General features: G+C 44.2%; 2 protein-coding genes across 3 annotated transcripts in view; both read left to right on the top strand.

Annotated features, from left to right (window-relative positions):
- Window positions 1–4,935, top strand: part of LOC119390272 (Fanconi anemia group J protein homolog) — a 62,345-nt gene extending 57,410 nt beyond the window's left edge. The window contains exons 22-24 of one of the 2 annotated variants that reach the window (XM_049414709.1): window positions 3,458–3,588; window positions 3,735–3,799; window positions 4,347–4,935. In XM_049414709.1, coding sequence (XP_049270666.1) covers window positions 3,458–3,588; window positions 3,735–3,799; window positions 4,347–4,609 — 459 coding nt within the window. In that variant the 3' untranslated portion in view covers window positions 4,610–4,935. The remainder of the gene's footprint in view (window positions 1–3,457; window positions 3,589–3,734; window positions 3,800–4,346) is intronic. The other variant, XM_037657849.2, reaches the window with a different exon arrangement.
- A 364-nt stretch (window positions 4,936–5,299) lies between these two features.
- Window positions 5,300–13,820, top strand: LOC119390271 (N-acetylglucosaminyl-phosphatidylinositol de-N-acetylase). The gene is made up of 7 exons (XM_037657848.2): window positions 5,300–5,803; window positions 6,956–7,055; window positions 8,379–8,469; window positions 8,562–8,629; window positions 9,140–9,171; window positions 9,265–9,395; window positions 13,423–13,820. Exons 1-7 carry the CDS (start codon window positions 5,572–5,574, stop codon window positions 13,543–13,545), a joined length of 777 nt encoding a protein of 258 aa, XP_037513776.1. The 5' UTR covers window positions 5,300–5,571; the 3' UTR covers window positions 13,546–13,820.
- Window positions 13,821–14,202: the final 382 nt, after the last annotated feature.

Raw genomic sequence — 14,202 nt, 5'->3', positions numbered from 1 at the left:
ACAGCGTAGGAATTGCTCGGAGATTATATGATCACGTAGCCCTTCGTACGTTTTCGACACGTTGGCCATGTCGATCCAATTATCAAAATAACTCGCAATTCTCACGGCTAACTGCGTTCCAGTTTCGCCATCCGCAGCTCTTGCCTTGCGAAACTTGTCTTGGTAACCCTGCGCCGTAAATTGGAACCTCTGCAGCAAGGCTTTCTTCACCTTCTGGTAGTCCAATGAATCGGCGGCAGTCATCCTACCGATAACAGTTAAAGCGTCGCCAGTGAGGCACATGCTCACAGCAAGGGCCCATTTCTCTTGCGGCCAGTCCTGACCGGTTGCTACTCGCTCAAATCTCTGCAAGTACGCGTGCAAGTCGTCGCGTTTTTCATCGAAGAGAGGAAGTAGTTTTTGTGGGTTAAGCGGTGATGAAGTGCTGGGTACAGGCAGAACGTCATTAGCTGCAGCCGGTACATTCCGAGCTCCTTCCTGAAGCTGTAGCTTTAGCTGGAGGATCTCACGCTGCCTCTCATCAGCTAAGCGCGCTATCTCCACAGCTTCTTTCAGTGCCTCTCGTTCCGCAGCTCTCTCATCCCTTTGCTTTGCCTGCTGAGCCTCGATCCACCTGCTCAGTTCTGCGCCTGTCAGCCCGTGTTGAATACCTACAGCGGTAAGCTTCTCTAAGTCTATGTTCGAGTCCGAACGTGTGCTGGTACACAAGCGAAACTGCTTTCTTTCGCTGTTACTGAGCGGATCCTGGTAGGCTCGCCAGTTTGTGATGTTGTGTTTGGGTTCAGGATTCGCTCCAGAAAGAATGACGCAGCACGCAGGTGGACAAGCACACGTAAGACATCTTTACACACACGAAAGGACTCAACGAATATAGAAAACAGTTACATATGCGACGTGATGGCTGCTACGCGAAATAGTCAAGCAGTGGCGTACAGTTTGCCGTCGGAGCCGATGAGGTTGCCGAGTTGACGGCGTCGTGCGTAGACCGTGTCGGTGCCGTAGCTCGGTGCTGGTCTGGCCGCGTGAAGTCACGGGGTCTACTCCGCGGCCGTTGATGCCGGAACTCTGCGCCCGAGGGACCCGCTCCACGGTTGACGGCCTCGGCTCGTGGGCCGAACCCTGAGTGTGCCCGTCTGCACAGGGCGTCGAGGCTTGGCCCGGCCTCGTACACGGTCCCTGGCTCGATCTTCCCGTAGCGGGAACGCTCCGTCACGTCGAGGCACCAGGAGGTAGGGCTGTGGTTTCTCCCATGGACCGGACGCCCAGCGAAGGAGATCCCAGCCTTGGAATTCGACTCTCGCGCACGGCCCACGCACTGGTCACGCTGCCTCGAGGCACGCCGCGCACACGATCGCCATCCTCTTCCCCACCGCACGGCACATACGCAATTCGCCCCCGCACGGCGCACACATCCAAAAGTCCACACAAGTCGCCACACAAGTCGCCACCGCACGGCGCACTGGTTTGTTTTTGCCCATCTTAAACCCACGCGCCCCATATATTATGACAGTCAGTATCATTGGTAAACCTGCCTCAACACTTGGCGAAAGGACGCAAGACTTCTTGTGGCACATTTTGGTGTTGCCACTTCACATTTTGAGGCACACTTATGTGATAAAAAGGGATCACAGTATGCATCCGTCGGTAGCACATTATGACCCATTACGGTTTAAGGGGAGACATGGGTCTTGAGAAAAGTTTTTTTATTAGTTAGGTTAACTGAATGAAATTTAGTACACTTATTCAGTTTTTCCTGCAGATTCCAAATCTTCAAGTAGATATTATTATCTGCATTAGAACAAAAGATATGCAATTTCTGAGAGCATATTTCTTACGGCACCTTTTAGCAACTTTGCTTTGTCAAACACAAAAACAAAGTATATGGCAGGATTGCCAGAGAGCTCATCTAGCTGATGATGCTAATTTTGTTGTTTTCATCGAACTTCGAATGCAAAATAAATGCATGCAAATATGACTGATAAATTTTTTCTTCATACATTTTATGATTATCGAGAATTATCATTTGGTAAACAACATTATAAGAAAATAAATAGCATCATCAGCTAGATCAGCTTTCTGGCAATCTTGCCACATACTTTGCTTTTGTGTTTGACGAAAAGTAGTTGCCAAAAATCCTCGTAAGAAATGTGCTAGGAAACGTTGTCGAAATAGCATATCTTTTGTTCTTATGCAGCTATTAAAAATCTGCTCACAGATTTGGAATCTGCAGAAAAATCTGAATAAATGTACTAAATTTCATTCTGTTCACCGAACTATTAAAAACACACTTTTCAAGACCCACGTCTCCCCTTAAGCATTCAGCAAGTGCATTATGCTCTAAGGAGACACATTCGCAAGTTCATTGCAGCTATGTTTTTAGAGTACGGTTAAGCCGTGAATATGTATAAAATGGGCACATATTAACAATGTCTTACTGTACCGGGCCTGCTCAGGTTGCTCCACGTCATGTACTCACGTGGCTCAACTGCTAAACAACCCATTCACTCACATCATTATCCAATGTTTTCTTTACTTTTCTCATTGCACTCTGATTGCTTGCAGCGTGGCCAATAGCGATGGTAATGAGGACTTCCAATCTAGGGAAAATGAAATTATGCAGTCATTACAATGATACAGCTCCTAATTGATGTAGTGCGTGTTGTTATTCTTAGTTGCATTGTCTTACCTGCAAGCTTTACTCTCATTGTTGCAGAGCCCAACACGCAATTTTTCATTCTGAAACTGCACACAAGTGGGGCAAAGTATGTTTGAGTTGACTGTACAGATGGCTGTACGCGCTTGTGTAAGGGCTGCGCTTCTTTTTGCAGTCTTGACAGGTGTGGGTTGTTCTGCATTAATTGTTTTTCAACCATGCATGATCTTCATTATCTCTTTGCATCGTGACTGTAAGTGCTATTGCCTTGATGGTGCATTTTGGTGCATCACGAAAACGTTAGCATGAGGACATACAAAGGAACATCATGTGCTTCTAGTTGTGTATTAATTTGTGCTCACACTGCAGTCCGCTAGCCTCCTGGTTAGCCTAAATTGTGGAAATATGACATGTTGAATAGTGGCATGACAGTTAGCTTCAGTATTATCAGGAGCGAGCCACAATCTACCTATTGTAAACTGGGCTATGTGATGCTGACTTTTACCGCATTTTCCTCCGCTGCCACCCGTGTTCTACATCCATGTGATTATTTCGCTTATGAAAGCTGATTTTTTGGGTGACGCTTATTACACCACAAAACACTAATGTGTTGCTCTAGTTCTCCGCAATATGTATTCAGTTTTAGTGCACCTGAGTTTCTTGTAAGCTGAACTTGTTTTTCAGTTGTATCTGTCTGAGACACTGCGTAACGTAAAGATTGCACACTGCACAGTATTTCATTGTCTTGCTTTGCCTAAGGTGTGCAGGGTTTGTTATTGGTGCCCGCTCATCTTTTTGCATTAGGTTGACCTGAAACGCAAGTACAATGACCAGCAGCTCAAGTCTGGCAGACCAGTGATGGGTGGAAATTCTTGGTACGAGACGCAGGCGTTCCGTGCCCTTAATCAAGCCCTGGGGAGATGCATTCGACACAGGTGATTTCTTACACTCTGGTTTGTGTAGGCATTGTTGCTCGTGCAAGTACCGGCACTAATTACCAACTGCAACAATTATTTTTTTAAGTTAAGGTGTTTGCAATCTGTCCCTCCCTCACCGTTTCCTACTTTTCTTGTTTCTGCAGGGACGACTGGGGTGCCTTGATTATAATAGACCACCGCTTTTCGCAGCAACCAAAGTTTCAGAAAGGTAACAAGCCATTGGGCTCATCATAATAAAGAAAAAAGGAACTGTTAAAGGGGTACTGACACGAAAATTTTCAGTAGTTTTTTTTTTTTTGTGCCAAATGAAAGACCAAGTCCTCAAGAGCCTAGAAAATGTACTGGTAAGCATGGAGTACACCATATCGACGTCAGTAGATGCGCCATGTGAAAGTTGACTGTAATGTCTAAATAAAATATATACTTATAAGCATTTTCTGAGCTTCACACTTGCTGAGAGCTCTCTCTGTATACAAGAGCTTTGTATGGCGGAGTAAACCCAGCTTCGATAATTGGTGTCACTACCCCTTGAAGCCGTAAACCATAGAATCAATTTTTCTGAGGTAGAGCTGGGTGCGATGAGTGTTTTATTATGTAGCAGCACTTTTTCCCAATTTGAATGGCACGTTCGCGTTATGCATTTCTAGGCTACAGTGTTTTTCTTTCTCCGTCCTGTGATAAACGCATTAGAGGGGTTCTACTGTAGAAACATCTTTTTACACATAGCTGACAGTGCTTATTGCTCTCTGTTCCAGCTCTGTCAAAATGGATTCGGGAACAGTTTCAGTGCTTTCGGTACTACAATGAAGCAATGGATTCCCTGAAAACATTTATGGAGGGCAAAATGAAGAAGTTGTCCTCTCCGCGTTGTAAAGCGGAACCACGTGGGAGAGGCCCTTATAATGACTGTAGCATGTTACCGGCAGGAGACACATCAGGCATGTCTGTCGACCAAACGGAGCCGATCGAACTCTCTGATGACAGCTGTGAAGAAATGTTCACGTCAAGCCCATCTTGATGGGTTCTTCACGGGACCAGGCCGTGGTCATGTTGTGATCGTGTCCATTTGTGGCTGCAACAGTGACTAGATCTGTGTTGGAATTGACTCGGACCAACGGGTGTGCATAGTTTGCCCAGAATGTAGATATTTGTACATTGTGAATGTTTGCAATGAGAAGATTTGCTATTAGTTAATTTAGCTGTTTTTTAAATGACATTTTTAAAGTGGATTTTACAAGTGCATGAAATCATTGTATAAATTTTTGACCATTAATTTATACACATTTATCTTGTATGTCGATTCCAAACCGCCTATTTCGAATACTGGAGGCATCTTTTTTTTATTAATAAACGGTTATTACTGCATTTTTGTGTCGAGGAAATGGTGATATAAACATCACACCATTAATTTGTGCACATTTGACTCGCACATCAGAGTTCTTATCAGAACAAAACTATAAAAATAAATGTAATCTATTGCATACTTGCGTCAAGCAATTCATGGTCTTGTCGCACTCCGTGCGCCGTAGCGTATGCACCGCGCACTAGATGGTCAAACACCTCCATGGTCAAACATTAATTCACATCTCAAAGGCTACGCATTTGTACGCTGCAGAAACCAGAAATGCGTCGTGGCAGCCATGTTTGACAAATCGTGTCTTGCATTTCGCTAGGTTTGGCTCGCAACCGCTCTCGAGTCTGGCAGATTGAACGACGGCCATTTTTGAAACCGAGCCGAGCCCTTTCTCGCGGCGTGTTTTTTCTCGCCAAATGCTTCGCTTTGAAAGCGCTGTCGGCACTTTTTTTACGCTGCGGTTGTGGCAAACCGATGCTGGCGTGCCACGAAGCCCACACTGGCAACTGCCGGTTAAGTATATCACTCCACGTAGCCTAGCGAACGATGAACGTAGTGTTCGGGTCTCGCATTCTTTCGACGACTAAAGGACGGAGGTAGAAGCTGTCCCGTGCCCGGCGTCAACCATGGAGTATGGCTGGTGGTTATCGTTCACCGTTTTCGTTGTGTCGGTGCTGCTGCTCTTTTACCTGTTCGTATGCAACGTGTGTCGGCTGAGGACGCGCAAGAACATCGGTGCAGTGGGTAGGGTGCTGCTGGTAATAGCGCACCCGGACGATGAGTGCATGTTCTTCGGTCCGACGGTGCTCGGGTTGCTTCAACGGAAGTGCGAGCTCTACCTCCTGTGCCTTTCCAACGGTGAGCCGCCGGAGCGGCGTTGTGCTATGCTGTGATGTCTCTACGTGGTGTGTGTGTGTTTGTGCGTGCGTGAGAGGTTTGCGTGCAGTGACTTTCTTTTTTCTATCCTAGCTCCGGAATGCCGGCCTCAAAATACGCAGGAATGTCTGAGCGAACGTGGTTCTGGAACCTGTCCAAAAGTGCTGACGCGAATACTTTACAAATTAGTAAGCTCGCGCAATCTGAGCTAAGCTTAGCACTGTGCGTAACAGCTGACAGGTTCAAGTTAGAAGCGTCGCCGATCGCATTGCCTACCGCGCTTAGCTGGATGTGTGTGCGTGTATGTTTCCGGATATCGCGTTTACATGCGTTTGAATGACTGCAGGAGTGAGTCTTGCCTCAGCTAACAAGATCGCTTGTGCGCCTGATAAAATGCATTAAAGCGGCTAGACCTTTTTTTTTTTTCGCACTTTACTTACTACTAGGCGTTTTTAAAACTGCGAAAAAAGAAAAAAAGAAAAGGTGGCTCAGGGCTTTTTTAACTAGGTATTTTTCTTTTGACCAATGCTGTGATTACTTGATAGAAATGAGTTTTTTGGTTATACAGGGTGCTAGATTCCTTACCAGTATTATGGCTTTGACTTCATGTCAACATTTTCATTGAATACTCGAAAACCCCATGCCAGTATGTTTTTTTATACTTTGAAGCAAGTTTATTCTTATTCAAGGAGTAAGATAGCGAAGTACGGAGCCAGTTTAATTTACTTCTTTAGGCCAGTCACATGCACAACTAGGTGCTTTGCTGTGCTACGCCTAACTCATCTTTAGATTCGCAGCCTGTCTATTGATAGCTTGCACGTGATGTCATGGACGCACAACGTGGTGGCTTAGACGGCGTCAAGGTAGCATAAAACGCCGTGATTGACCTGCTTCAGTGTGATAACGATGTCGCTGGAACGTTATTGGGCCTCTGCATAAGTAGTGAAAGAACCGGCATGCGATGTGCTGATAACACTAACGTGACATCACAATGTTCGTATCCCACCATGTTGGTGCCCAAACATGGCTGTTTCAGTGTGATGTGAGGAGTTGACTGCAGTGTGCCTTTACTGTACACTGTAGAATGTGTGCACGACTGGCATTACTTAACACAGTGTGGGCACTTGCTTGCAGGCAACTACTACCGGCAAGGTAGTGAACGGAAGGAAGAGCTGCGCAGTAGCTGTCTTTCTTTGGGAATCCCCAGTGAAAACTTGGTCATAGTACAACACAGGTTCGTGTCATTGAATTCATCTGACAGTGGTCACGGAAGTGGCTGTGTAAAAGCTGTGTGGAGAGCACAGAAGTACCGGATACCTGCTGTTGGGCTAGTCGGTTCGTATTACTTGTGTAGACCAAAAAACGCTATGGTCGCTTAGAGCAAAACGACGAAAAAAAGGGGGGGGGGAGGAGCAATGGTGCTCCTCTTCCCTCCCTTTTTTCGTTGTCTTGCACTAAGTGACCATACCGTTTTTTGGTCAACACAAGTGTGTGGAGAGGTTCTGAACATACACTGTGGAAAAACACTTAAATGGGCCCTGCAACGCTTTTCCAAGTAATTATCGAATGACCTCACGAGTGGAGTTACAGGGATTCACCGCATATTGTAAGCACTTTCTCCTTTTGGATCAGCGAGCTCTCTGAAAGCTACACGAAAGTTGAGGGGTTATGACAAGTTGGGGGGTCTGACAACTGATCTCGCCTTCAACATTTTGTGTCAGGGCTTAAGTCAGTTACAGTATTATTCTTTCAAAGCATTAGTTGACATTTGTCTCTTGTGGATCAAAACAAAAAAAGACAACTAATATTACAGGGTCATTTAACCACCTCTGAAATTTGGAACTTGCTTTAACCAAACCTTCAAACTGAATACAATATGCCAGAAAAGCCAAAAATTCAATAATTAATCCCGGGCATCCCATGCCCGTCTCACATTTTTTCCAATCCCATCTTGGTGCACTGGTCTGTCTACAACACCGCTGTCCAACAAGCCACAAAGGCACCGCTGCTGAACAACTCAAAGATAAATTCGCCAGCCGATTATGTTCACTCACATCCATGACGTCCTAGGGGCAAACTTCTGTATCAAATTTTCGGAAACTGTGTTTCCGAGCACAGACGGCAGGCTATAGTGTGCTTTTTTATTTTTTTATGAGAACTAAATTTGTTCTGGTTTATTGGGTATAGTGGCGTGGCTGTGCTAGGAGATATGCATGGTGCTGCAGCTGCATTCGTAATGACAATATTTATAAAAGATTTACTTCAGCTCATTCAATTATTTTGTCTACGGAGACACTGGAATTCAGTATCAACATTTCGCAGTGCAAAAATAGCAAATAAAGAAAACACCTATACATAACTAGAATATGTCTGATCAATGCAGTTAATACGCAATATGTTTAAATGCGGAAATGGTGATGTAAAAAAAAAAGCGTTAGGGTCCTAGGCCATCTTTGGCCCACTAATTGGTGGCTGTACATTTTGCTGCTTATTAATTAATACTTCCAAATGGCACTGTCTCAGCAATTTCAAATTGCGCTCCTCGTTTCTCTTCTAGCAACATGCCTGATGATCCGGAGTGCATGTGGAATTCAAACCTTGTCGGCAGGATCGTGCAGAAGTATGTGAAGTGCCTCGGTGTGGACTCCGTAAGTCTAGCGAACCAATGCAAACCTTAAGGCCAGAACCTTATTCGCTTTTGTCTTTGCAAGATTTGTGCACTAATACTTGTGTTTTGCAGGTCATCACGTTTGACCAGTCTGGAGTCAGCGGCCATCTGAACCACATAGCGGTTCACAAGGGTGTTGTGTAGGTATTAATGTCAAAGATAGAAAGGAAGTTGGTGATGTCACATGTTTTTACTAATCTCTGTTCCCTTCTTATTACCAACTACTCAGACCACTGACCAATTGTGAAAACAAAATAGAACTTGAATGCTAGAATTGTTACATTATTATGCACTTGTAATCTTTATTGATATCTTTATGCTTTCCATGGTTATGGGATCTGCTGGCATATTGTGGTAGTTCTATTCCAAAATGAGTAATATCATTCATCTTACAGTAAATGATCATCTAATTCTTATAATAAAGAGTGCTGCTAAAACTGCTCACAAAGTAGGAGAAAAGAAACTAGAATTACAGTACTAGAGCCATTACTGTACCTTGCTTTTCATGTTATCTCTGCTTTCCATTGCTTCGGCATCTGTAGATGTCATATCATAGTTGACTCCCAAGCCATTATCAGTATTCAGCTTGCGCCGTATTTCATGATCTTGCGCGTCTTTGTGACAATTGTGTCGTCATTCTTGTCTCGTAGGGGCATACTAAAGAAGGAACTCGCACCTTCAGGTAAGTGTGGGACAGCGTAATTTCAATTAGAAAAGCTCTCTCAGGATGTGCGTCCTTAATCACCTTTTGCTTCTTTCCTCCCCCAAAACAAAGGCTGCAGACTTTTCGTACTCGAGTCTGTGAACAAGTTGAGAAAGTACGTTGGCTTGCTCGACGTACCCCTCAGCTACCTCCTCTCGGAGCATGCCTACGTGCTGCCCTGGAGCATGGTGTCCCTCCTGAAAGTAAGTGTGATCTCGCGAAGAAATGGCAAGTTGGTGCGTATTCATTTCTTGAAGAAAAACAGCACATGAATAACGAAGACAAAAAGAGAGGGAAGACGCATAGCGCTGCGTGTGTGTCTTCCCACTGCTTTTGTCTTCGTTTCTTGTGCGGCGTTTTTTTTTTTTTTTCTTTCAAGAAATGAATCTCGCGATGGTGCAGCTTTAAAGCTTAAAGGGATACTGAACAAAAATTGGAAAACCTGACGAAAACAGAAATTCTATTCGGAAGAAACGACTGTTCCAATAAACAGTTTACTTTGCGTATTTTTGAACAGTTGACTGTATTTTTCGAGGATTGCCAGCTCACGGCGGTTGCACGCCAGCGTGAGCCGTGTCACATTCACCGCGGTGCATGCAGGGTGCCCGTTTTCCTGTCCTCTTCCCTTTCTCCACCTCTCCTTTGCATCTCACTCTCTTCCTCCCACAAAGGCGCTGAGGTGTTCCCCACAATTTAGGGGCTTTACACCAGCCGGCGGCACTGTTCGCTACCAGTGCCGTTCGTAGTGGTTCTATGAAACGTAGTGGGAGCCAAGCAGGTTGAGATACGTGGCTGACAGCTGGCATTGCTGGCATGCCTGTTTCCGATGCATAAAACATCACCTCCTCTAGCAGCCACTGGAGGCAGCAGTTTGTGAAAAACGCATTGAATTCATTATTTTCCTCTAGTTTCTGGCTGAAGTGAAGGTTGTCTCTATCAATTTCAGCACTCTTTCAGTTTGGCTGAAAATCTTGGCAGCAAAAATTTTGTTCAGTATCCCTTTAATTGTGGCATGTTTTCAGTGCCTTTTGTAAAGCCATGTTACTTGAATGTACCATCACATCACCCCACGGCACAATTAATTACCTATTGCTCTCATGACCAAGCACTCTTCCCAGTCACTTTGTTTGTGCTGCCAAGTGAGATTTTTGCCGCTTGCCATTCCAGTTTGAAGTAGAAGCGAAAGCGTCACAGTCTAGCCATTGAAGATTGCAAATTAAAAAAAGAAGAAGAAAGAAAAAGCATTGAGTGAGATAATGACAGAATAGAACACAGTCGTACATAAATTGAAGGCTACCTTTATTCAGTAGCATACAACATGGCACATGGTAGCGGAGACCAAGCACACCAAGTTAGAAAAGAAACTAGCAGTGCGACACGCAAATCATGTCTGCACGCTTCACACTAGCGTGTCGCATTTTGTAAAGGTTACACCAACATAGTCATTGAACTATTTGTCTATCGGCAATCGCTGAAAGTGGGCACTGTTTACACTGAAGGTGAGGCTCATCCTTATGTTGAACTTTGACAGTGAACATGCTAGCATGCTTCATTTATTGCCAGACAATTCATAGGTTTACGTTTGTCATGATATCTGTCCTACTTGGAGTTTCTGCTGAGTCATTGAAATGCTGGTTATCAAAACGATAGCATTTCCCTTCATTATCACAGCTTTCTTTTTTCTTTTAGTATCAAGGCTTATGTGTGAAAATGTAGTTGAATTCACTCACTGACCTAACAGGAAACCTTTTCTGCGACGTTGCTTTCAACTCCGCTACCGCAGGAGATTGTGTGTACAAATTCTTTCCTCGCGCAGCATTTCGCTTTCCATTAAAGGTACTCTGACCAGATGAGATAGTGTTAGGGGTGTGCGAATATTCGAAATTTCGAATATTTTTCGAATAGTGTTTGCTATTCGATTCAATTTGCACTGGAATTTCACTATTCAAACTTCCCAAAAACAAATACAGTCACTGTCCGATTGAAAGTGACCCCTTCAGATTTTCAATATGCTTCACCTCATTACACTCTTGTATTGCGGCAAAGCTGCCTTTCAAGCTCTGTTACGGTTGAACTTAGCCAAGGCACAGTCAACGTCCTATTAAAAGTGGTCCCTAGGTTTTCAATATGCTTCACCTCATCACACCCCGATATTGCGGCAAAGCTGCCTTTCAAGCTGCGCTACGGTCGCAAATGTATTAACTCAAGAAAACGCTGGTTCCAACATGGAGATGAAAGATGTGGCAGAGGTGGGGGCTCAATTAATGCTGTTTTGGACCTAAAATTTGGGCAGGAAGTCCAAAAAATCGGAAGCCGAAGCTTTTTAGCCTCCAAAATTTCAGATGCTCTTATATATCGACGTCTACAAGGCAGATTTGGAACTCCGGACTTGAAGGGTGCACACCCTTGTCTGCCACATCAATTGGGCTTCCACAGAGGTTGAAAGAGGAGGAGAGACTGAGGAAATGGCATCTTTGCCTATCACGTGTAAAGTGTTGTCGGCAACACTTTGGTTGCACAAAATCATGTACATAAATAGAATTCGGCCTCTACATTGCCTCATTCTTGATAAGACAACTATGAAACACCACCCCGCCAGTGCTTCATCAAACTAGCGAAAAGAAACACTTTCATGTTGCTATCTCATAAGAATATGCTTAAGAATCCTCTCTTAACATTTCTTTTCTGCAATTTCGCTTCGAAGTATTAGAAAAATATTCTAGAAATATTCGAAAAATATTCGATTCGATTCGCACTCATACTTCAAAATTCGAATTCGCTTCGCACCCAAAATATTGCTATTCGCACAGCTCTAGATAGCATACATCTTATCTCCTCCCTTTCTAATGCCCTTTCCATTAAGATTGCTCGAACGAGATAGTGGAAGATAGCACAACTACGAACTCGAGCAGATAAAGTATGCCATTTTGATGCAGTAAACAGGAAGTTAGGATGATGCATGCCACAATATAATCATCCAACTGTAACATAGTAGTTAAATGTAGAATAATGCACATCTGTATTCGCCAAGGTTATCTGTCTAATTTACAGCCTTCTACCATTTTTAAGCTGTACAACTAAAATAATCCTATTTTTCTATGCTTGCGCACAGAGACTGCCATTGGTCTAGCTACACATGTAGGAAAATTGGTGAAGCTTAATGAAATTGATATTATCAAGTGACAACGCGATAATAGTGCTGTGATTAGAAACGCAGAGCGAGAGAATTTTGAATGTCACGCTGCAGTTACTAAGCTAATTGGAGCCTCCAATAAATGCAACACTTTTGAAAAGTGGTATGCGACTTCCGAGCCTATTGCTGTCGCACACTACCCACACAATGTGCCGACTGTACTTGCAATCTCTGAAGCTGATCCTCATACTGGATTTCTCTGCATATCACCTCCCTTGACCACGGCAAGGACATAAAGCTGTGTCTGTTTCTTTCTATAAATGGCATTGCTGGAATTGGGTGCATTAGAGGTGCCTACACTAGTGTGTGCTCACCACTGCACAGTCTGGCAGCAAGCATCGTGGTTTAACAATGTAGTACATAGCAGTGAATGAAAAAGTCGAGTAGCTGGAGACATTACACAGAAGTACAGTAGTCTGATTCACTTTCCGGGCTGCAGTTCATCTTCTATTGTTAACGGACAGTTCTGCATTCCATTGCGGTATAGTAGTGACTGGAACTCCCCAATGCTACAGAAGAGGCGCCATCAGAATAAATTTAAACAGGAACATGAAATAACTGATCAGAATGCCTGTTACGTCTCATCACAGAGAAAAGTGATGAGCAATCACTTTGTAGCTGTTTTATGGTTGCGGAGTAGTGGAGCAGTCCGAAGTAGTACATGTCTCGGGGTCTGAATTAAGCTACTGTTACAAATGCTGGCAAGTCTTGAAATGTATCGGCGTACTGGAGTTGTTTCAGAATTCTTCACATTCGAATTGGTGCCAATATGGCACATTTGAACTTTTCCCACTAAGCACTGCAATATCATTTATCTGTCACATGGCGTGGAAAGTCGGGAGCCCTTATCATTTATTTGTCACATGGCGTGGAAAGTCGGGAGCCCTTTAAGCCAATTTATACGCCGCTGTTCACTGTCGGTCGTGCAGTGAATTGCGTGCATCCACGAAGCTCTGACTCAGCACTGCCATGCACTTGTGCGACACTTTGCTGGTCATATTGTTGCCGAACTTAATGCGTGTTATGGGTTTCTGCAGGTTGCACTTGGCAAGCACAAGAGTCAGATGCTGTGGTTTCGACACCTGTACAGCTGCTTCTCTCGCTACATGGTCATCAACACACTGTCAGAAGTCACCGTCGATCAGAGCAAAGACAATTGACGAGCTCGTCTTTACCGGCAAGACACGGAAACGTATCTCCGTCCCGTTGCGCCTTTTCCATAGTCAACCAAGTACCGAGGGTGCGTCCTCCCACTTAGTCGCAGTATACTAGTAACTCAAGATACCGAAGTTGCCACCGCCGTTTTGTGGTGGTCGATGCCATAGGTTAGTGCTATTGCGTTATATACACGAATCGATCTCTCCGAAGTTTTGAGCTGTGTCATGTTCAACTATGTTTGAGGGTGATGATACAATAAAGTGCTCAATATTTTTTACACGTTTCTTAAGAACTTCTTGTGTTGCCTCATTTAATTCCAGAAAAGAAGTTTCGAAGTTGGTTTCTATGTTTGAAGATGCTAGGGAAGCTCGTGCACTGCTCAATCACATGGTTTCTTGCGAAGCAAGCGTTTCAATCCAATTATTTTATTACAAAGCATGCTTTCCAGTAAACAGAGTTGCAAAAGCTGCAAGTTCTTCGAGGATTGAAGCCTGCAATTTGATGAAGCGTGTCAGCCTTTCTTTGTGGCATTTCGTTGCAACCTGGCAAACATTTGGCCCTTTTTAATCTTGGCACAGGGATGTTTACTGCTGTCCATGTTAAAATTTGCTCTTTGATGTTGACTCGGGCATAGTACTATGTCCTGTATTATGCAAGAG

This window comes from Rhipicephalus sanguineus, chromosome 4, assembly GCF_013339695.2.
Source record: "Rhipicephalus sanguineus isolate Rsan-2018 chromosome 4, BIME_Rsan_1.4, whole genome shotgun sequence".
Classification (NCBI taxonomy): domain Eukaryota; kingdom Metazoa; phylum Arthropoda; class Arachnida; order Ixodida; family Ixodidae; genus Rhipicephalus; species Rhipicephalus sanguineus.
Note: the sequence above shows the minus strand (reverse complement) of the source record. Positions and strands in the feature narration are given on the sequence as shown.

Coding starts and splice junctions, on each gene's coding strand:
- LOC119390271 (XM_037657848.2), top strand. CDS start 5,572: ATGGAGTATGGCTGGTGGTTATCGTTCACCGTTTTCGTTGTGTCGGTG. Junction 7,056..8,378: donor TTGGTCATAGTACAACACAG/GTTCGTGTCATT, acceptor TTTCTCTTCTAG/CAACATGCCTGATGATCCGG. Junction 8,470..8,561: donor AGTGCCTCGGTGTGGACTCC/GTAAGTCTAGCG, acceptor TGTGTTTTGCAG/GTCATCACGTTTGACCAGTC.